This window comes from Aricia agestis, chromosome 12, assembly GCF_905147365.1.
Source record: "Aricia agestis chromosome 12, ilAriAges1.1, whole genome shotgun sequence".
Taxonomy (NCBI): domain Eukaryota; kingdom Metazoa; phylum Arthropoda; class Insecta; order Lepidoptera; family Lycaenidae; genus Aricia; species Aricia agestis.
Window position 1 is genome coordinate 2,448,516 of NC_056417.1, and position 25,345 is coordinate 2,473,860.

General features: G+C 36.9%; 1 protein-coding gene and 1 long non-coding RNA gene across 2 annotated transcripts; one reads left to right on the forward strand and one right to left on the reverse strand.

Moving 5' to 3' along the window:
* Positions 1-25,293, reverse strand: LOC121732554. Its single transcript, XR_006036396.1, has 3 exons — positions 25,283-25,293; positions 20,092-20,096; positions 1-103 (listed from the first exon to the last, which is right to left on the reverse strand). It is a non-coding gene; the product is annotated as an uncharacterized LOC121732554 (long non-coding RNA).
* On the forward strand, positions 8,113-23,578 carry LOC121732551 (sulfotransferase 1E1-like). The gene is made up of 7 exons (XM_042122473.1): positions 8,113-8,200; positions 14,462-14,596; positions 17,204-17,303; positions 19,589-19,911; positions 21,290-21,384; positions 21,971-22,136; positions 23,376-23,578. The coding sequence occupies exons 1-7, from the start codon at positions 8,119-8,121 to the stop codon at positions 23,513-23,515; spliced, it is 1,041 nt and encodes a 346-aa protein (XP_041978407.1). The 5' UTR covers positions 8,113-8,118; the 3' UTR covers positions 23,516-23,578.
* Positions 25,294-25,345: the final 52 nt, after the last annotated feature.

Sequence of the window (25,345 nt, forward strand, 5' to 3'; positions counted from 1 at the left end):
TTGACATAATATTAAAATAACTCTGTACATCAAAGGTTTGCTTAAGAATGGATCTTTGGGCAAAGTTATCCTATGTGGCAAAGTTGGCATGTTTCGCGGTACTCTATGTTCTATGTCATAAAGAAGAATTTTATTTGAATTTTTAGGACTATGTTCTATGTCATGAAGTGGCATTTATTTGAATTTTGCCGGTCGTGGTTAGCCGCGATAAAGATCGGCACGGTCCTTCAGTTTATCTCCATAGTTTATCTATACTTTCATATTTCTACTGTGGCCATGCTAGGGTCGCTGGAAGAGAAGAGGCTAAGCAGAAGAGATAACGGAGCACTTTCGCATTCATAATAATATAAAAAAATAAGTATGGCAAAAAGAGTGCTTAGCATAGTGCTTGTATACTTATTGCATGCAATGTATATAGCACTCTATTCCGTTTCTTGTAGTCGCATCCATCACTAATCGCGGTCGCTAATATCGGATTAGCACCTTTACTGTAAGTTCATCGACGTCTTTGTAAGACCAATCTGACTCTGAAAGTTTGTGAGTATAGCCCGCGGATCTGTGTTTGTATGGAAGAGTCTTATAGTGAGATAGAGAAAAAATAATTACACAGGGTGTAACAAAACTAAGTGATAATACTTTGATGAACCCCGCATATAGAGTTCACTGTAAAAGTAGCGACGCTGAAAGGCATTTTTTTTAACTTTTGTATGAAAAATTCGTGTCGCTGGGGCGCTTGCCTATACAAATCCCAAAATAATGTTCTTTCAGCGCTGCTACTGTCACAGTGAACTCTCTACGAGAAACACGTACACACTCTAAATTATTATTACTTAGTTTTTAACCGGCTTCCAAAAAACGAGGAGGTTGTATATTCGGCTGTGGATATATTTTTTTTTTTTACTTTTGTGTTACATCTTGTATAAATAGATTACAAATCGATAGTAAAATTATTATGAGTGCTACGACGTACCTTTGACCCCTTTGGTGCTATTAATTGCCACAAAATGATGTATTTAGCAAGATTTTCTGACTTATTTCCTACCTTATTTCATAAAAAGTAAGTTCTTGTCAACAGTATAATATTATTATGCCTATAAAATATTATTATTTTGTTCACTTTATCAGCCACCAACATCTTTTATCACTTATCTTTATGGTAGATACGCTATTATGTATGATAATGTAAATAGATTGCGATTTACGATAAATACCTACGTCATAATATGTGACGTTCAAATACCTTGATACAAAATATTATAGTTGCCATCCATACTAATAATATAAACGTCAAAGTGTGTATGTCCGTCTGTAACCTCTTCACGCATAAACCACTAATCCGATTTTCCTGAAATTTATTATGGAGATACCTTGAGTCTCGGGAAAGGACATAGGATACTTTTTATCCCGGAAATATGTACGGTTCCCGTGCGAGAAGCAAATTTTAGCGCAATGGAGTTGCGGGCATCATCTATTTATATATATATTACTAGCTGTCCCGGCAAACGTTGTTTTTCCATAGTATTTCGCCTTTATTATATATATTGTTTTATTGAAGTGACTAAATAAGTATGGCACCATGGCAACGTCCATCGCTATCCCGTCGCACAAACAATGGTCGTCGACTCGCCGTCAGTCTCGAGTTGTAATATTTTTTTTTTTTATTCAACAAATGCACTTATCAATATAAAAAGTAGCCAGTAGCTGATTCTCAGACCTAATGAATATGTATATAAAATTTGGTAAAAATCAGTAAAACCGTTTCGGAGGAGTGCGGTAACTAACATTGTGACACGAGAATTTTATATATAAGATATTATTCGGGTATGACGCAGCCGGGAAAAAAACGGATATTGGACACATCCAGGAACCGTATATCTTCGTGAGCGGCTATCTTCAGAAAGTTTAATGACTAATTAATCTATCTTTGTCGATGAACATTCGGAGTTTGTCGATACGCCCGACCGGCTAGGATAATTAATTTTAACTTCTAAATTGAACAGGGCAAATCTTTTAGCGACCCCCAACTTGGGAACTGCATAAGAACACTTAATTTAATTACTTAACACCTTGGAATACTAACCAGCGGGGCTAAAATGGTCGCTTTGAAGAATCGTGATATGAATCATACTATGATTCATTTTTCTAAAATCGCAAAATGCAACTCTGCTCGCAATTAATTTCTGTATTTTTGTACTGATTCGACATATTTTGTCAGTTTGACAGTTTTGCCTTTTGGCAATTCATTTGCTGAATTGATTGAGAGGAATTGCTAAATGTAACCATTTTAGCCCCGCAGCTAGTCAGGCCACTGGTTAACGACTTAACCGCTTATATTATTGTGTGTCCATCTGTCTTTCTCTAACCTAAATAATCTAGCCATACATACACATTTTATGTATGGACGCTGGCATATTTTGTGTATCATCATGATTCACGGCACAAAAAATTACGTACTTATTAAGGAATGCGTTCGTGTTCGTTAGATAAAGAATAAAACTGCATTCAACACAATTTTTTTGTGGTTTACCGTTTAATACAGTCATGTTTAATACACAAAATGCTTAACAGCGACCATAATATAGGTTCATTAATTATTCTACTGTAAGTGTGATTGTCAATAGAACGATTTGATTTATAATAATAGCTCCCACACTGGCCGGTGGCCGGTTTCATTGAAACCCGGCCAGCTACGCAGAAGTAATTTTATAGTGCCCAAGTGTGTGCGCAGTACACAAGAGCACTCTCTATTCCTTTACTCTCATAACCCAGTGGGACGGAAGACCGACACGACCGGCGAGAGATCAGGCGCAGGACCGACTTTTTACACGCCCATCCGACGCATGGATCATCATGGATTGCTTGACAGCTCGAGATTGTTGCTCTATTCCGCTAGGTATACTTTATGGTCAAGACTCTATGTGTGACGACGCGTCGAGCCCTCACAAAGCTCGGCTTTTAGCTAGTTATAAGTTATAACTAAATGAATGCTAACTTTGAACAATATTTCAATACGAAATAGAATTTATTATCAATTTGCACTTTAAACAGCTGATAATTTTAAGTGCAAACGTAAAAGGATTATGTTATAAATGGCGGGTAATAAATAGTATTATTTGTTATAAAAAAAGGTATTTATTAGTAGGGTTCCGTGCCCAAAGGGTAAAAAGACCCTATTACTAAGACTTCGATGTCTGTCCCTCTGTCCATCCGTCTGTCTGTCTCCAGGCTGTATCTCAAGAACCGCTATAACTAGACTTCTGAATTTTTTACAGATTGTGTATATCTGTTACCGCTATAACAACAAATACTTACTAAAAACTGTTGGAGGATTTTTCAACTGTTATTTACCGCGTACAGTTAGCCACTTTTTCAAATATCCCCCATATTATAAGATAGTTCTCCTCCATCTACCCTCCATAATAAAATGCCTTGTCGGACTATAATTTAATCTTCTACTCATTTAATAGATTCGAGGGGAAGTCCCAGACCATAGACATTATTTTGTTGTTTTTGATGATTTTATGGCACTGGATACTAGGATCACATAACTTAGGGTTGGAAATTATCGTACTTTTGCGTACGATAATACATATTGCATCGTACATCGTACCGGGGGCGAAATTATCGTACATGTACGATAATTATCGTACGTCTTGCAACCCTGCTTCGTGCTCGAGTCCAACTCGCACTTGGCTGATTTTTTTATATCGTAATACATGAATACCAATTATGTTATAACTTTATTATGGAGATAAAATATATCATAATATTATGACATCAGATGACGCGCCACAACTCCGTTGCGCCAAAACTCGTTTGTCACGCGGGACTGTACATTTTCCGGGAAAAAAGTATCCTATGTCCTTTCCCAGGACTCAAAGTATCTCCATGCCCAGCAAATTCGGTTCAGCGGTTTGGACGTAAAGAGGTAACAAACAGACAGACACACATTCGCATTTATAATATTAGTATGGATTTTTGGAAAAATGTACGGTTCCCGCGCGATGAACGAATTTTGGCGCAACGGAGTTGCGGGTATCATCTAGTTAAAAATATACCTATAACGGCCGTTCCCAATATTTGATCTATCTCTGGTTTTGCCCTACTAGAGATAGGAATAACTCATAATTTACATAAAATATATGTCTCTAATGTCTAATGTGAGCTATTCCTATCTCTAGTAGGGCAAAACCAGAGATAGATCAAATATTGGGAACGGCCGTTAGTAAGTCAATATAAAGGCAAAAAATATTATATTGACAAAAGTAAATAGCTATGTCCACACTATGCGCTTTCGTCTTCAATTATCGTCGTCTTCTTTCATTCAACTTTCGTTTTGGCGCACTCAATAATTGAATACGTCAACGAACGCAACGCCAACTGTCATTTTAATAACAAAGCGAAAGTTTTGGATACGGTCAGAAGGCATGCGTTGCGGGCATGCGCCATGCCTCACGTTCGCTGTTGACTGCGCTATAACGCATGCCTTTGACGAAAAGAAAAAGGCACAGTGTGGACACTATTAGAACATCCTGCGTCAAAAACATCACACGTACTCCCATATACACAATAAATTCAATAATTTCCCCAACCGGGTACGGAACTGAGATAAACAGGGTTTGCTATTTACATTTCAGCTGTAAAGGAAATTAAACAGATTTTGAACAGAAGGTCTCATCACCACCCTTCCTAACCGACAATTTCTCAAATTTAATAAGCCCTCCGAAGATGAAAACTATTTAAAATTATATAAAACGGAAACATCGATACTTAAATTAATATTGAACTAATAAAAAATAAATTGATTGGATCAGATTATGGGGACCTATCAGACAGGGAGCGGTCTCGCATTCAAGCGTTCTGCGTTCGCAGTTTGCGTTAGAGCGGTCAGTCACACAGGAGGAATTTTGACGCGGTATGCGGCCCCCTGTATGAAGAACGCAAAACTGACTCTTGCACGCTTGACCGCGGGACCGCTCTCTGTCTGATAGGTCCCTGAGTACCTATGCAAAAAAATTTCATTAAAATAAAGGAATCATTAAGGGGGCGACTAACTCTAAAGTGTCGATTTTATAATTCATTTTTATACTTGAAAATAAGCCCCGAATTATTTCATTTTCTGAAATTAGATACTACATTATATTTCCGAGAATTCGATCTGAGCAAAAACACGATATCTTAAAATTTTCTCAATACAAAAAAATCACAAATATGCCTCTAATTTTCAATAATTTTTCATTTACTGACATAAACGTGCATTGAACTAAGTTAATATTTTAACACACTGTATAAAATTCTATCATTGAGAAATCGATCTAGCGGGTTATTTTTAATGTTGTATATTTATCGAGTTATTGAGAAAAAACTAATTTGGCGATGAATCCGCGTCGTTCTTTTTCACCTGGCATATGAAAGACGGGCGTGAGTGTGAAGAGAGAAGGAAGATGTTTGATTTTTGGGGTTGGTTGCCCTCTTAAGTATCTCTTAGAGCGGCCGTCAATCATAGTCTCTCCAAAAACAAGAGCTCCTGTTCTCTCTTTTACCTCATACAGTATCAGTGAAACATACACAAGGACTTTACTATCGTGGGTTTCATTATCAATTCATATCGCGCGGTCACACTAGAGCTATCTATAACCTAACATTAGTTACAGATTTAAATTGTTCTTTTAGAACATAATATTGTATTCAAAACCCATGCAGCTTATTTATGAAGCTAATGATATTAAAACAATTATTAAAATTATTATATTACGTAAGTATCATTATTTTAATAATAATTATTAATTTTTTATATTATCTCAGACCAAATAAATACTTTTTATTTGGTCTGAGTAATATTATGTGCTATGGTGAAACCTTTTAAATACTTACTAACAATATTATTAATTATTATTGATGTCGGAAAAGCTTTTAACGGGAAAGTCAAAATTATCTGATGGTGGAAATCTGCGTTCGTTATCGTTACTCATACAAGGTAAATAAGGAAAAACGATTCATCATTACTCCCGAAATTTTCCTGTATTATTATGGAAAGTGTCAAGTTTGAAATTTTTTACTGGATGGCGTTGTTCCACAATCGAATATTGCTAAATTTGTGAGAGGGAGGGGGATAGTCTGGTCGGTGCAGCGTAGAAGAGGATGTAGTTCCTTTCCCCTCCCTCTCCTCTCTTACGTAGGCTCTCTAATCTCCCTCCGTCTTACGAATTTTGCTAAAATGATTTACTTAGATGAAATTCCTTTGGTAATTTGCTGTTACCATAATATGAATTTCATCAGTTGCTGTAGGTATGGTATGTCGCAGAAAAATGTACGGTTTCCTGAAATCGATATTGTATTGTTGCAGAGTCGCGGGATAGGCTAGTTACTAGTATTTAAGTTGTCCCTCACATTGAGATATTTTTTTCACTTTTAATTCATCTTATTACAGTTCTTATACCTCTAAAATAGTGTACAAACATGATATTTTCATGATAACAATCTTATTTCCTGGTATCATGACAGAGACAGACATAATAGAGATAATAACAATCTGTAATTGCTCATCAGCTAAGCCTAGCTTTAACTAAGCAAGACGCTCCCCCTACGGAGATGCCGTAATTTACCGTTTTTAGAGTACTTAATATGAACTCATACTTTGAAATCTATAAAAAATTATAATAAAAATACAGCAATAATCTTCAGCATCTGAACATTCGCCGTTATTAATTTGCTATTTTTGCTTATTATACTCATGGTGTCAGCTTCCGAACTAATACCAATTATAGGATTTTGGTGCAATCTCAGCAACGCATGTATGGTCAAGGTCGTTTGCTCAGGGGATGGCCTTAGTCTCTACAAATAAATAATACCGGCCGGGCTAAAAAGTGAAAAATAAAAAGAGTTATATATCATAACTCTTTTTATTTTTCACTTTTTAGCCCGGCCGCACATTGTCCGAAATTTCTGATCAGAAACAGTTGAACGTCCGCGCTGTCTCTTACATTTTGTACTGAGCCGAGTGAGCTCGAAGTCGTCGGAAGGATATTTCGGATAGTGTGCGGGGTGGCGGTCCGGCGAAATTCAACTGTTTCTGATCAGAATTCGGACAATGTGCGGCCGGGCTTAAACTAGCAAATTACATAATTCTTATCTGTCGAATTCTTAACAACTGCTAGGAGGTTAATGGTTTTCGACTGTTTTTACTTTTTAATACGGCCTAAAATCTAAATTTATTGCTTTAGTAATTAAAATAACGTATATTATGTTTGATACTAAAAGTATATTATCTCTGACACTCCTCGCAAATTACCATAACTAGTTTTAGAAAGATTACAACAATTAATGCACACTATTATTTTTAGTTTAGTATTCACTTATCGGTTTAATGAAAATATCGAGTCTTCAGTTCAGTGTGCGTCTCAGGCAAAATGACATTTACTTTGGCTGTGCAGTTTGCATTGACGATCCATTAAACAATCGGCCAAGTGCGTGTTGGACTTGCGCACGAAGGGTTCCGTACCGTTATAGAGCGAAAGTTGGCGAAAAATTGTATTTTTGTATGCCCTTAAATATTTTATTTTAATATTAATTATTAAAGTACAAATAGAATTAAGGATTTTGTGAATATTTCAAGTGCCTATATTATGTTTCCATTATTGATTACGAGCAAAAAAGGCCAAAAAATCACGTTTGTTGTATAGGAGCCCCTCTTAAATATTAATTTTATTTTGTTTTTAGTGTTTGTTGTTATAGCGGCAACAGAAATACACAATCTGTGAAAATTTCAGAAGTCTAGCTGTAGCGGTTCTTGAGATTCAGCCTGTAGGCAGACAGACAGACAAACAGACAGATCAAAAAGACAGCCGAAGTTTGGCTTGCAATATATTATAAATTACTGATGACACATCATGCCGAAATGACGTCGCATTACAGCGTATGCGTATTGCGTAGCGCATTGCAGGCGTAATCATGGCGAACTTCGGCCGCGTATTTTCGGCCTAGTGTATTTAGACACTTAATTTTTTTTATGACTGCGCATAGATACCGCGGAAGTCTAAATGAATCGCTTATCAAAGATCGATTTGATAAGATATTGTCGATTTACTAAAAAAGTTAGTGTTGTGTTGACGGCCAAAGATGGCGCCGGCGTTGGATCTGCCGTATGAGATCAGAAATGTCACCCCTGAGGAGGACAAGCTCATCAAGAAGTGTGTGATAGGTGTGTTAAAGTGTGTTGTGCTTTATGTTAGGCTAGAGTTTATACCACAGTTTTTCAGTGTTTTCCAGACTAGTGTTTTTCAGGCCAGTGTATTTGTAAGGTGTTTTAAGGCTAGACCTTAAGCGCAGTGTAAACAAGTCAAATTTATAACACCCCTCTTTTTGCGTTGGGGGTTACTTATTAGGCTTGAGCTATAGCTCAGTGTTTATCAGGGAGGTTACTGGAAAGTGTTTTCAATATAAAATTTAGAGCCATTTTTATCCTGGCCAGAATTTACAGGCTAGGCTTTTAGGCTAGACTTATCAGCCAGTGTTTTCAGGGTGCAGTTTACAAGCTAGGCGTTTTCGGTTTAGAATTTACAGGCCAGTATTTTTCATGAAGGTTTAGCCTTAATCGAAGACCACAGATTTTCAGGCCTTTTTTATAACGGTGTTATGAGCAGTTTTAAGTCTGGGTTAGTGTTTTCTGCTAGTTTTAATAGAGAAATTTGGCAGGTTGGTATAATTGTGTTAGTATAATTTCATCTCCAATTACATTCAGTCAGTAACTTACGTTAGTCCACTGCCGTGTCAGTGCACTGCAATAATGTAATTTGATTTCAAGTCAGCACAGTACAATGAAGACAGCCTTTCAATGTCTAACACTATGGCAGAGCCAAGTTGGCACTGAAACGTCAGTGGATTGACGTCAGTTAGGGACTCATTAATATAAAACTGCCTTAAAAGTTAAATAAACAGTTATGTCACGTAAATATTTCCTGAAAATTAAAAGTCAGAATAGGTAGATGTTTGTCGGAAGTGGGGATGGTTTCCAATTGTATTTTTTTTATAAACGAAAGGTACCTAGTATATAATGTTTTAAGCCAACACTAAAATTACATTTTTTGGTAGATGCGGCATGACATTCAATTATAACGCCGCTATTTTGTAAAGCATGCAAGTCAGTCCTGAGTGATAGCTTTTTAAGAACCAAACCTTTTACCAATATAACCTAAATAATGTGGGATACGTTTGTAATTAAATCATTAGTTGATGCCCGAAATTAAGTTGCCTCAAAATTGGTTTATCGCGCGGGAACCGTACATTTATAATAAATACCTCGACTCCAATAAATCATTTATTGGAGTCGAGGTACTCCTTATATTATTAGTTTTATCTACTCTGATAATACACTACAGTATTTAAAACGTGTAATGCTTGTGACACCACCATTTATACATAAACTAGCTGTTGCCCGCGACTTCGTCCGCGTTAGCATAGTAGATCGCATCCCAAGTACTTATTATATTTTATTGTACAAAAATATTCAATATACAGAATTGATTTTCCTACGATTTTATTATATTATATAGATGTTCCGCGCGGCTTCGCTAGCGTAATTTAGGAATTTCACGCAACCGTACATTTTGCAGCAAAAAATAGCCTATGTCCCTTCACGTGGTCTATTCTTCATGCCAAATAACATAAAAATTGTTCCAGTAGTTCATAAGATAATAAGAAATTCCATATATTTTCCCCCGTTTTTCCACATTTTTATCTATTTCTTCGCTCTTATTAGTCTTAGCGTGATAAAATATAGCCTATAGCCTTCCTCAATAAATGGGCTATCCAACAGTAAACGAATTTTTCAAATCGGACCAGTAGTTCCTGAGATTAGCGCGTTCAAACAAACAAACAAACTAACAAACTCTGCAGAATTATAATATTATAGTATAGATAAGGATGAAAATCTAAATCACCCATTAATTATCATCAAAACTTTTCATCCAATTAATTTTATATAAATACCAGTCATCGTAGTCCTAGTTTTATCAAAATACTGTACCTAATCTTAAAAGGCAGTTTGTTGAGATACTTAGCCTTTTTTTCAGTCCAATCCTACCAATTGTTCTTTTTATCATTTTCAGAGATGCAGAATTAAGAATTAGGAGTTCTATACTTTCATTTAACAAAATGCAATAGGTAATTAGATAATATTATCTTTTACTCAATAAGTCTCTAAGTTCTAACGCAAATTTGACGAAAAATCTCGTAAGTATTTATATTTGAATTAATAGTAAGAGCAACAATAACAAAATAATATACTAAATAACAAAATTTGTTATCTAGTCTTTGTTCCTCTTGTTCATTATTTAATAATTTATTATATTAAATTCATTATTTAATAATGAACAAGAGGAAAATACCTAACTAAATGGGCGTATTCACATTTTACATAATATACATAGTAGTAATAGAAGATATTTATCAGATAAACAATCAACAACAAAATACCAGTTGTAAAGATATCGAGCCTGGCCTTGGACAACAAATCGATAGTGCCTGAGTAATAAGTGTCAAAAAGTGGGTTTTTAGTTTTTTACACCTAGTTATTTGAGGTTTTTTTAATGGCAAATGAGGGATTTCTATAATGACAGATGTTTGACATGAATAAATGAATAAAATATACACGGGACAATTATCGTAACGATTTATCTCCTCGATGTTAAAATCGAACGACAAATTGTACGTGTGTAGCAATATCGCAAACGATTTTACGTTCAAAAGATCGATTGGACGATTTTCTTGACGATCGATCGAAACGACAAATTGTCCCGTGTATGGGGATTATTTAATACTTTTTAGTTCATATTATTTAAAGGATGTTATTATTGTCTTTACCTTGGAAGTCGGTTTTAATTTTTTGTTAAAAATAATAATTTAATTTCCATTTTAACTTAATTCGACTACTAGAAATAGCTAAAAATTTTGCTTTTGAGCAAAATTTTTAGCTATTTCCAGTATTTTCGATTTCATTTTTTCGATTTCATTTATGATTCGATTTCATTGTTATATAATATGATATACATAGGTACAGCCCAAGTTTATAAAAGCATGTAAGAAAATTGAAATTCTCATGGGCCATCACATTCCCATCACTGCATCACCTGTCACCAGAATCATCAGTACCACGAAAGCCCTTTGATATTATGATCTCAAGGGTACTCGAGTCAAGGGTAAATCTGTTTAGGGTGAAGCCAAACGAGCGTAATTTTGTGAGTCGTGAGTCGCAGAATTTCGGTCGCGTAACTAAATTATTTTTCGTAATTATGACTCATAAAATTATGCTCTTCTTCTTCCTCTAATGAAGTAGGATTTTTCTATGAAACTGAGTGCGGCAGAATTTCTGCCAACCGAAATCCTGCAACTCATGAGTCGCGACTCACAAAACTACGCTAGTTAGTCGTTTGGCTTCACCCTGATAATTATCTATATTTTTTATCTTTTATTATATCTTAATACGTAACTAATAAGGTATTGTTTTTTTAATGTGATTATCTTTATCAGTAATAATTGGACTTATTAGTGCGTCTGTACTTTTGGAATTTCGGTTATTTGTGACTAATGCTTATGATAGTTGATGACCGGGACTCCGTTGCGATGAAATTCTCTATCATTCGGGTACCGTACATTTTTTCGGGATAAAAAGTATTCGCGGTTCCCGGCGCGGACCTCAAAATATATATCTGTCGCAGACCACAGTCATCTGGTTTAATCTGAGATTCCATTGAATGACTAGCGTATTCATAGAATAACACCATTCAATTGAATGACTAAAGGACAACTCGTCAAGGCGTTGACTGTGACGTTTAACGTTGTGACTAAAATTCTTATTATAGTGAAGTCGTTAAATGGGATGCTATATTTTTTTAAGTAGCCGTTGAATAGATAAATCTACGCTGTCATATTATTTTATCACAAAAAAGCACTTTAAAGGAAATTTAATTGACAAAATTTTAAAACAGTGCTATCAGCTGTGCGAGCTGTTAGACGCCATATTTGTTATGGTGGCAACTAGCGCCGCAGTGGGAAAAAAGAGAAATTGAACGTATTTCCCTTTTTTCCCACTGCGGCGCTAGTTGCCAATTACCTGACTGATTTCATGTCCGCTATCTTCAAAGGGCTATATAACAAATCACTAACTAGTTTGACGTTGAGTGAAGATCGACGATCGGCCGAGTCATTCAATTGAATGGTGTCATTCAATGAATGCGCTAGTCATTCAATCGAATCGCAGATTAAACCTGATGACTGCGACATATATATACCAAAGAGCAAAACTGGTTCACCGTTTTAAACGTGACGAGGTAACACACAGACAGACAAAAATTCAGACATATTTTTATTAAATTGTTTACAACTTGTAAGATTATTGCTTTTATTCCAGTCATTACGTTCAAAAAATCGGGTTAGAAATGCAAATGAACCGAGAAAGCCAAATTTTGGATATTACGTGGGTGATGGATAGAAAAAATTAAGTTCAAATTGTCGACCAAAATAATCTTGTGGGGTTTCTGCCGTCATGAAAAAAGGGTTAAATTCAGTTTTTTCATCATTTAAACTCGTTTCCCCATCGAAATACAAAAACCTTTTTTTTTTTGGTCTCGACGGGGAACCGAGTTGTTATATTATGATAAAACTGAATTTAACCCTGTTTTCATGATGGCGGAAAACCCACAAGGTCCCCACGTAGAAAATTTGGCTTACTCAGTTCATTAATTTCATTTCCAAATGTATGGCCGCGCCATGCCGACTGTCGGCGACGTGTGCGCGCGTGGAAGAACAACGTACTGATTTTGCATCGACCGACGGTTTGCCGATAGTTTAGTTTGAACGCAGTTGAGAAGCCCAAATCTTTGTAGTAATGGGAACTTGCACTGATTATAAGCCCGACCAAACTATCGGCCGATAGAAAGTCTGCAGTGTGCGGGTACACAGTACACACGGCACGACGATTACGTATCTTGCGACCACTCATCACGATATCTGCTATCTGTCAGTTAAATATTGTACTCAAAATTGTTGACAGATCAGTCGCAAGATACGTAATCGCCGTCGGGTCGGCCGTCGGCCTGTGATCAGTTGATTTTGGACAATTTTATCCTGTTGCATGGCTGTGGCCAGATATAGAATCAGCCTGTCACTACCCTTTAAAGTACTAAAGGCGCCGGTTGGCAGCGGGCGACATGAAGCAACCGCAGACGACGTCTCGTCGCGACACTACTGGTTTCTATATTGTATAATGTATTTGAACTATGAAACACCCTCTGCAGCTAGCGACACGAAGCTAGCGACACTTTCATAGCAATATGCATAGAAACCAGTAGTGTCGCGACGACACGTCGTCTGCTGCGACTTCATGTAGCCGGCTTCCAACTTGTACCTTGTAGGGCCGGCTTTATTTACCGACTCAAAAAGAGGGAGGAGGTTTTTCGATTCGACCGTGTAAACAGAGTGTAAAAAAACAATGAGATGAAACTTTAGCGCGTGTTTCTATCCCTTATAATAATAATAATACTCCCCACACCGGTTTTGGTGACGGTGGCCGGTTTCATTGAAACCAGACCAGGTACGCAGGAGTAATTTTATAGTGCCCAAGTGTGTGCGCAGTACACAAGAGCACTCTCTATTCCTTTACTCTCATAACCCAGTGGGACAGAAGACCGACACGACTGGCGAGAGATCAGGCGCAGGACCGACTTTTTACATGCCCATCCGACGCATGGATCATCTTACTTGTCAGACAATCAGGTGATCAGCCTGCATTGTCCTAACCAAACTTGGAAATAACATGTTTCCAACGCGGGAATCGAACCCACGACCTCCGGAGTCGAGAGCGACGCTCTAACCACTAGACCACGGAGGCGTTGATCCCTTATAAATCTTATAATATAGACTTTACTGTAAAAGTAGTTGCGCTGAAAGGGCAATTTTGTTTTGGTATTTCTATGAGCGAGCGCTCCAGCTTCATGAATTTTCCCATACAATTTACAAGTCACAAAAAAAAACTCTTTCAGTGCGGCTATTTTCACAGTAAACCCTATACTTAATGTAGAACTATATTATGCTTTTTATGTTTGTTCGCGGCTAATTTTGTCGTTTATGAACCAATTTTGATGGTTCTATTTTTGTTCGAAAGATGACATTTCAAAGGTGGTACCATAATGAATTAATATTGTTTGAAGTTGGTTTTAATTGAAGAAACGAGTCGATGAACTAGATACCAATAATTTATTCCCTTAAACTTCGAATAAACTTGTAATTTACGTACTTTATCATTTGGTTTATGTATCGGGCTAAACATAAAATCCACTTATTTTTTTCTAATTGTTTTCCCAGTCCTAAACCTTCCATTTATGCAAAAAAAAACCGACAAAAACTGTTACTTACCCATTTTATCCACTCATGACTTGAATAATTAAACTCAAACCCTTCTTCTCAGGTCACACGAAGCCGTTCGTGAAATGCGGCAAAAAGGGATATGTGATGCCGGGCGCGTTCCGGAACCACGCGCGGGCCATACACGACATGGAGGTGCGGCCGGATGATGTGTGGGTCATCACCTTCCCTAGATCAGGTACTTACATATAATACAGTGTGTTAGTGCAAACACCGTTATCCTTGAAACCATCAAATGAGCCCGTCAAAATGAACAACTTTTTCTATGAGAACAATGCTGGGAACTCAAAAAAATCCGTCTTCATACCCATACAAATTGCCGATCCGGGTATGGGTATGAATGTTTATGGTTTCAATGATAACGGTATTTACACTAACACACTATATACATACATACATAATTACATATTATATACATCCATACTTCCATACTAATATTATAAATGTGAAAGTGTCTGTCTGTTACCTCGTCACGCCCAGACCGCTGAACCGATTTTGCTGAAATTTGGCATGGAGATACTTTGAGTCCCGGGAAATGGCATAGGATACTTTTTGTTCTAAAAAATGTACGGTCCCCGCGCGATAAACGAGTTTTGGCGCAACGGAGTTGCGGGCATCATCTAGTAATATTTTTTTTCATTTTTACTAGTAAGCCCACTTAGCCACTCCCACTCTCCTGAGACCGTGAGGACATAATCTAAAGTTTGTATGTAATCGAAACAGTGCCCTAGGTCGGAAATGATAATACGTCATTATCGATGAGAAGTGCAAAATCCTCACTCAGCAACAAGTTACAACCCATAGGGTGAGCCAAACGAGCGTAATTTTGTGAGTCGTGAGTCGCAGAATTTCTGCCGCGTAAATATCTTTTCATACAAATCATGACTCACAAAATTACGCTCGTGTGAATCAAACAGGACTTTTGTATGAAACTGAATGCAGCAGAATGGGGATTGTCCATTTTTTTTTAATTTTTCTCATTACAAAAACATTTCGAGGAATAAGGTCAGTGATCGTTTTTCTGTACTTATATAAAAGAAAAAAATACCCATTGGTTACCTATATTTTTGAACAAATATGTTTACCCTTAGTTTGACCTTCAATGGCGTTAAATAAGCAATAAATTCGACCAACATTACATTTCGAACTTTTGGTAAGCTTCTCGTATCAGCTTTCACATAATGAGAACTGGCATTTGACGAACCAGCCATTATAAATAAGATTGAAAGGAAATTTAAAACACTATAGAGGTCAATTGGCCGCCGGTGATGGCGTCAGAGCGAAACTTTAAAAATTTATTGAGAAAAAACTAGCCAATAAATTTCAAAATTATTGAATTCATATTCTTAAAATACCCTATTTTAACGAAAAAAAATATAAAAAGTACATGTTATTTTTTTTGGACAATGCCCATTGGACTCACAACTCACAAATTACGTTCGTTTGGCTTCGCCCTTAGGCATTCGATGACAATCTCTTCGCGTTGGTAAATCCTGCGTAGATCGACTACGTCGTAGTTACTACGTCGTTGTTACTATACTGTACTCGGCGAAACATGGCGATAGCGGTCATTGACTCCCTGTCAAAAACTTGTCATTTTCTATGTAAACCGCGATTGCATTGTCAAGTGTCAGATGTTGTCAATCGCGGCTTTGTATAGAAAATGACAAGTTTTGACAGGGAGTCAATGACCGCTATCGCCATGTTTCGCCGAGTACAGTATACGTCGTTGTTACTACGTCGCAGTTACGACGTCGTTGTTACTACGTCGCAGTTACGACGTCGTTGTTACGACGTCGCAGTTACGACGTCGTTGTTACGACGTCGTTGTTACTACGTCGTAGTTACTACGTCGTAGTTACTACGTCGTAGTTACTACGTTATTAAAGCTGTTCTTTCGACATTGTTGCAGTTTTTAAGCGATTTGGTGACGATTTTTATTTATGTAGAATTCGATTAGATTTAATGTGAACTGACCTCATTTCTATTGTTTTAAAAGTTTTTTTGCTTTCAATGCAATATGAATTTTATAAAATTCAACGCGAAAATTGTCCTATTCCAAAAATACCCGAGGTATTATTAAGAGCATCACAATAATTACTATGTCGGCCCAGGCATAGTGCACAAATTGTATTATTCACTGTCCAGCCACGTACATTTTAAACCTTTGTGAAAGCTTCATTATAACTTAATTTTGGCTTTAGCCTCATCGGTTTTCTGGGATTTCGCCATGAATTTTAATTTCTACACTTTTTTCGTCGCTTTATTCAGACCGCGACGCGTAGATGCATATTTTCAATATTTGTATGAATTACACAGATTTGTAAGACGTCTCATGCAATTAAATTAAAATCTGTCAATTTATCGCAAATTTAGAAATGCATCGCAATGCAAGAATTGACCATTTGACCCATAGGGTTGATTCAGACCGCAGATGCATTTCTAAATTTCTCAAATCTGTCAAATCCATACAAATTTATGCCGCGCCGCGCCTCGCCTCGCCTCGTCGCGTTGCAGTCTGAATTGGCCCGGGGTTGGATTATCAAAAATATAATAATATTTAGATGTCACTCTCTCTTTAATTCAGGTTGTTTGCGCGTGAAACGTTCAATTTTTCGTACTAAAAACTGTGAGAACGTGGTATTTCTCCGGTCGAGTCGGACCATTCGTGCCGAAGCATGGCTCTCCCACGTAATATTAAAGTACGGATGACGAATAATTGTATAGAAGTAATAAGTTCTACTGAAGCAGTGTGTAAAAAGGCTTTCTATAATTTCCTTTTCAGGGACCACATGGACACAAGAGATGGTATGGCTGCTGGAGAACAATCTCGACTACGCCGCAGCGAGAAACACACCGCTTTTTGAAAGATTTCCGATGTTAGAGTAAGTGGAACACAATATTTTAGAGTAAGTGATGTTGGAGTAAACTCTGGAACACAATATTTTAGAGTAATGTAACGGTGATGTAAGCGGGCGCCTAAACCTACAATAATATTGAACAATATCACGTATCGCGTAATATTATTAACCGTCTAGTGCCCAAGTGTAATACCACAATAAACAGCTTACAGCCCCCTTAGACAAAGTATCTTTTGTTAAAAACGATGATGAAATTCGTTATCAAAATGTATCCGGTTTGACATAAGTCATCGCTAAATGACATTTCGCTTGCGAAGACTAATGTCGAATACATTTTGATAACGAATTACGTCATCGTTTTTAAACTATAGGGACTATTTGGCTCATAAAGTTAATATACCTAGCGGAATAGAGAAACAAAGGCCTGAGCAAGAGAGATGTCACTATCAGTAACACTGCGTCGTAAAAAGAGACGTGTGATACATGACAGCAATACTCTTTTTTTGACGTCCAGTCGGCACGTGCCGCACGTTTTCAGTTTAATCTCATAGAAATCATGTGTATACGTACACATATTTTTACACACAGATGAAACCAATTTCGGTTTCGTTTGACAGCTCGAGATTGTTGCTCTATTCCGCTAGATATATTATCTTTATGATTTGGCTACGGCCTCAGATCGAGCGTTCGTTCTATCGCTTATTGCACCGTCATTGCATAAATCATTTTTTTTATCAGATAATCATTAATCAGGCTGCATTATCTAAACACTTATGATAGTATTTAATGATAATTATTAATAATTATTATAAAGGTTAGTACATTTAGTGCAAGGAGTGCAAGCCTAATTAATACCACGCGTTATTATTGATAACAAACACTTACTTAACGCTACTACAGTTCAACGATTCTAACAAACACTTATAACAACATTCATATTAATTAACAAACATAGGTTTATTAATTACTAGAGATCGCCCAATGGTCGAAATTCGACCTTATTTGCAACGACATTAGGACTACTCCTATTGTAAAAAATATTGACTTCATCATAGTTTTATTCAATTCTTGTCTCTGGGACTCAGCTGATCTCATTGTCTAATAGTATTTCAAATTAAATATAAAAAACAATAATCCATTTTTAATTTGTCAACAGCTTGTTGTCAGCAGACGTCAACCATAAATAAAAGAGTATAATTCGTATGTATAGGCTTATCTCTCAAAAATCTGTCATTTTTTCTAATAGTAGTGTCGTAACGTTTACGTAGTGTGAGTAACGTTTTATTTGTTAAAAATATATATGATAAAAGCATAATTTTAAAATAATATTAGCTCGATGCACTCCTTCACCATATAAACTATAACTGTGCGAAATTTCATGCACCTACGTTTCCCCGTTTTTCGTAAAAAGGGTTACAAAGTTTTTCTCTCACGTATTAATATATAGATATTATACTAGCTGTCCCGGCAAACGTTGTTTTGCTATATATATTTTTTTTTTATGAGATAAGGGGGCAAACGAGCAAACGGGTCACCTGATGGAAAGCAACTTCCGTCGCCCATGGACACTCGCAGCATCAGAAGAGCTGCAAGTGCGTTGCCGGCTTTTTAAGAGGGAATAGGGTAATAGGGGAGGGTAGGGAAGGGAATAGTTGAGGGTAGGGAAGGGAATAGGGTAGGGGTAAGGGGATTGGGCCTCCGGTAAACTCACTCACTCGGCGAAACACAGCGCAAGCGCTGTTTCACGCCGGTTTTCTGTGAGAACGTGGTATTTATCCGGTCGAGCCGGCCCATTCGTGCCGAAGCATGGCTCTCCCACGTATAAAATTGAAAATATAATGTTTTCAATTTTCGCCCATATTATTTTATGTCAATAGGCCTCTTGGATATCAGTTAAGTAATAACTTAAAAATACAAAGTAAAAAATCATATTCAATGAATTTGAAAGAATATTTCATGATCGTGTATATTTAAGTAAATATAGCTTTCGATAAGTACTGGTTTTCCGCGGAAAGTCTGCTGAAATATTATGAACTGCACAATCAAAAATAATTTGGCTCATTACTTTTTATTGTGCTAAAAATATAAACAATTAAGTACCAAAAAAGTGCAGTGACTTGTATGAGAATCGTATGAGAAAAGCGCCCGTGAGTTTCCGACGTCAACTGACCCGCGGCGTTGCCGTAGCTTAGCAACGATATCCAAGAGGCCTATTGGCTCTTAATACGTATATGCAAAGCATAAAAGTGTGTCAAGAACTTTAGTTCTGACCAAAGCCCATAAAAATCATACATCACTTCTCCTTACAGGATTTCCTCCATGGTCCCCGAAATGGCGATCGAGCTGATCAAAGCGGACTTCCTGAACCTGGCCAGCTTTCAGGGTCTGAACAAGGCCGTCAGGGTCCAGAGCTGGGAGTCCATAGACAAGGCACCGTCCCCCCGGTTCATCAAGACCCATCTGCCCCTTTCCCTCCTACCTCCGGACCTCCTGGATAAAGCGAAGGTCATCTACGTGGCGCGGGATCCGAGGGATATAGCTGTATCGTACTATTATCTACACAAGATGGTGGGCAAAACGCTGTATCGAGCTTCATTTAAAAACTTCTGGAACGTGTTCAAGAAGGATTTGTGTGAGTTGCTTTGTTTTTTTAAATAAGGGGTCAAACGAGCGAACGGGTTACCTGATGGAAAGCAACTGCAGTCGCCCATGGACCCTCGCAACATTAGAAGAGCTGCAGGTGCAATTGAATGCTTCTCCTTTAAGAGACCGGGTACCATCGAAATTCTCATACATACGTAATACCAAATACATTTTCTCATACGAAAATATTTAACATGTTTGAGTTATTTTTCAGCTTTAAATAGTAATTACCTAGGTTCCTGCGTAAAAATTTACTACAAAATATTTAAACACTAAAAAATATAGTAAAACACTAAACAATATATAAATAAATAGTAAATTTACTACAAAATATTTAAACTCTAAAAAATATTTGTATGAGAATTTCGATGGCACACGGCCTCTTAAATAAATTTATCAAAACAGTTCAATGTGTCCTTAAACTTTTTATTACAGCTGTATTTAAACGTAATATAAAAATTATATAAGTAGCTAATCAGTATTCAGTATGCGTAAACTGATTAGCGCCTATAACCAACTAATTAGTGTCTATAAATTACCTAATTTATTTAATTGTCTTTAAAGACTAATACCTAACAGGGAATATTGCGCAAAGGTCAGAAAAGAGAGTGCTACTAGCACTTACAGTCAGTAAAATAATCCGATTAAAATCCGACATTTTGCACATATCTCAGCATATTGATATCAAACGTCGAACAAAACTTTTTGTTTACTGTCTGTGCTGATGCTGTCTTTAGCGTGAAAACATAATATATATAACTATAACCTATAATTATTGTGCCTATACTGCAAGTATAGGCACAATTATAGGCACAAAAGTTATAGGCACAATTCAAACATGCAATGTGCACACCTTACTTATTCTATTTTACATTTAAGGTGACGCCGCGTTAAAGTAAAAATCGTTTTGGATATGTTTCATCACTTGTTTTCTATGGGCAAATTATAGTGTATGCTTGAACTATGTACTATGTACAAATTTTGGAAGCTTAAATCACTCTCCTCTGTTAACAAAATTAGAATCCCTGTTTTTATAGAGGTATTTTTGATCAATTATTCTGTGTTATAAAAGTTGACCGATCGTGTTATGCTATGGGTAATTCATGATGAATACTGACAATGAACTTTAATTTCTTAGCTTTAGTCACTGTTGAGAAAAATCGATATCGCTGCAGCCAAATTATCAAGGCGTCACCTTAATAACTAGGTATTATCTGAACAGGAGGGCTAGCACCTCCTGTTCAGATACTAAATAGGTATTCAGGCATTGATCAGTAAACTTTTTGTTTACTGTTTATGCTGGTGCTACTGTCTAGCATGAGTCATGACAACATAGCAGTAATATATCCTATTCATGATAATTCCAGTGCCATGGACGCCGGTGGTCACTCACAACAACGAGGCGTGGTCGCAGCGACACAACAAGAACCTACACTTTGTCTTCTACGAGGACATGATTAAGGTGATTTAACCATCTTTTTTAACCTACTTCATAAAGAAGGTTATTGTTTTGACCTGTATGTGTTTTCTCCAGTAAAACTTGTTGCGGGTGTCAAAACTCAAAATAGAGGGAACGAGTTACGAGCTAGGGCCACCTAAAAGCTGTTTTGGCACTTTTGATATAGGTAGATCAAAATTCAAAGGTATTCTGAACTTGGTTATGAATTATGATGTGCTGGGTGAATGTATCTTTTTTAACCGTCCTGAAAAGCTTTTTTGGGCGTTTTATGTAAGTTACTTTGACACGCTTTAGACTTTAAATGTCTACTGTCTAGGGCAGGGGTCAGCAAATGGCGGACCGCCAACCCATTGTGTGCGGACCAAGCATTTTCACAGATTATAACTTCGTTAAAAATAAATTTCCGTCTCGATGAACATCTCCAGGATTAAATTCCAATAGCTCGCACCAATTTCACTCCTAACATCAGAGAGATAATTAGCTACAAAAATTGACATTTTTTTCACAATGTGTGGACCACAAAGGTCATTTTATTTCTTAAAATCTAGGGCATCATCTCATTACCATCTAACAAACCACCCTCTTCTAGGATCTACGGAAGGTCATCCACGGCATGTGCCACTTCCTCGGCCGCAACTACCTGGACGAGCAGATCAACACGCTGGCAGACCACCTCAGCTTCGACAGCCTCAGGAAGAACAAGAATGTGAACAACACCACCGACGGCAACAATAACATACAGTTTATTAGGAAAGGTGAGCAAAATACTGCATCAATAACATACAGTTTATTACAAAAGGTGAGCAAAATACTGCATCAATAACATACAGTTTATTACAAAAGGTGAGCAAAATACTGCATCAATAACATACAGTTTATTAGGAAAGGTGAGCAAAATCCTGCATCAATAACATACAGTTTATTACAAAAGGTGAGCAAAATACTGCATCAATAACATACAGTTTATTACAAAAGGTGAGCAAAATACTGCATCAATAACATACAGTTTATTACAAAAGGTGAGCAAAATACTGCATCAATAACATACAGTTTATTACAAAAGGTGAGCAAAATCCTGCATCGTTGGACGTTCTTAGTTCCAAAATCTGTTAGAACTTCGAACCAGTCAACACCAATGAAAGCAGAGATTCTGAAATAGTTTGGAAGGAATGAGGACATCATGCACTCAAAGACAACGAGTGAGAGATAATGGTTGCGTTGTGTTTTGACGGAGTTTTTTTTTATGAAATAAGGGGTCAAACGAGCAAAGGTCACCTGATGGAAAGCAACTTCCGTCGCCCATGCACACTCGCAGCATCAGAAGTGCTGCAGGTGCGTTGCCGGCCTTTTAAGAGGGAATAGGGTAATAGGGGAGGGTAAGGATGGGAAGAGAAGGGAATAGGGGAGGGTAGGCAAGGGAATAGGATAGGGGATTGGGCCTCCGGTAAACTCACTCACTCGGCGAAGCGGTGTGCGGCGTTAAGCGGCGTAAGCGCTGCTTAACGCCGGTTTTCTGTGAGAACGTGGTATTTCTCCGGTCGAGCTGGCCCATTCGTGCCGAAGCATGGCTCTCCCACGTATATTTTTATGAGAGGCGAACCAAAATATGCATGCTCATAGGTGCATTCTTACATAAATAACTCGCGTGGGAAACGTAGATTTTCCAGGCCATGTAGCCAAAACTTTTTCGTTAACGCTTCTTTATAGAATCGCCAACCAAAATGTATGGAATTGACTTGAGCGTTCGTTAATACAACGTTGACGTTGGACTCGTCAGTCAATTCCACATTTTGATTGGCGATTCTATAAAGAAGCGATAAAAAAAGATCTTGGCTCACCCCCCTAAATAATTTTATAGAAAGATAAAAGATTTTAATCTTTTATCTTTTATTTATGATTATTTTAATCTTGCGTATTTATATTAATTATTATTAATGTTTCGGTCATCTTGAACGTCTTTCTCCTATTTTCATGCTAATCCTTTCCCTTTTCAGGTGAAGCAGGCGGCTGGGTGACACACTTTGATCAGGAAATGAGAGATGAGGCTAATGACTACCTATCTACCCGTCTCTGTGGCCTGGACCTTCGGTACCCCTCCTATAACGAGGACCACATAGAATGTTCTAGACTTTAATTGGAAAGAAGTTCCTTATCGCGCGTTGCGAAAGGGGGCTAGACGGTAAAAGTTCTAACGACACTTTTTAGTACCTGCGAAGTAGGGCAGAGGGCGTTGATGTAGCGATGACGTCAACTGGCGGGAAATTTAAAATTCTAACATTCCTCTATGGCGGGAAACTTTTAGCTGGATGGGGTGGCGGTACTCTTCATTTTTTTCTTGTTTTTTTTTATAACTTCGTTCCATCCGGGTGTCTATTGACACCTCTCAATTTTTATTCTTTTATTTTAAATTACAATTATTAAGCTATTGCATAGCTTTTATCGCGAACTTTGAGCGCGGCTACCGAACCAAGAAATTCCGTAACAAAAAACACCTAACTCTCGTCTAAGGTCGTTTCTGTTCGGCCGCGTAGCTCGTGGTGTGATGATCGACGTTACCCGACTTTGGCACAGTGTTTGTGTGCGTGTGACGTATGTAAATTATAATTGCATAAGATGATAAAAAATGCTATGCAATAGTGCCACACGTTTTTATTATTAAGAAATTTATGGCAGACGGCAGACAGTATTTATTATATTATATTTTGTTATAAGTTTGATAAACAGTGTGTAAGTGTAAACACCGTTATCCTTGAAATCATCAAATGAACCCGTCAAAATGAACAACTTTTTCTATGAGAACAATGCTGGGAACTCAAAAAAAAATGTCGTCTTCATACCCATACGGATGCCCGGATCAGCAATTTCTATGGGTATGAAGACATTTTTTGAGTTCCTAGCATTGTTCTCATAGAAAAAGTTGTTCATTTTGACGGGTTCATCAATCATTTTGATGGTTTCAAGGATAACGGTGTTCACACTAACATCTTGTATAATAATATTTTATAATTTAGCTAAATTGCAAGACTGGCTTTCTTGTATATTATTTTACCCGATAGTAGGCGGTAATATTTACTAAAGCTACGTTTCTAATATTATGTGCTCCTATGTCCTACGTAATATTAGGTATTTTAAAAGAAGTAAACTATTTATAATTTGGTTTTAAAATATTGTCTAAAAATATGATTTCTCGTGTCTTAAATAATAATATGTTCATACCAAATTTCATCCAAGTCGGTTCTGCAGTTTGAAAAGATATGAATATGACAATATAAAAACACTTCGCACTCACAGCTATTTTATTACGGATTTACGTTTTATTAGAATTGTAAATGACAAATGTAAATAATACTAAGTAAATATAATATTTATTATTTATGTTACAAGTAGGATAAGTTTTAGTTTTGTTGTTAAGTATATTTAAATAAAATATTTTCAATTTCTTCTGTTTACTTTTGCATTTTTACCTACCCAACCATAATAGGCTTGATGACTATTTTTTTTTTTCTTATTGGTATTTGAACGACCTTTAAAAAATAGAAACATCGCTGAAAGAATGACTATGATAGCTTAAAAATTCACCAAGATATGACAATTCAAACATCTCATAAAATAGACCTGCCCGAAACGCTCCATACAAAGTGCTACGAAAGACTGACGTCACTCTTTCGTAGTTTGTATGCATCGGGAGAGAACTTTGTTCGATAGGTATATTAAATATTGCGTTTATGAAAGTGGTTTAATAACAAAAGTTGCATTTAATTGCAAAAGTTATCGACTTGAATATCCAACTTTGAAGGCGCTTAACAAAAAAAATACAAATGCTATCGAGCTGAAATTTTGGGAACACTTATTTTTTACCGTGATTTCTTTATTTTATTAACAAAATTCGCTAATATTTGACCTTGTCATCATCCCTATTAATTATAATAACTGGATGATGCCCGCTACTCCGTTGCGTCAAAAT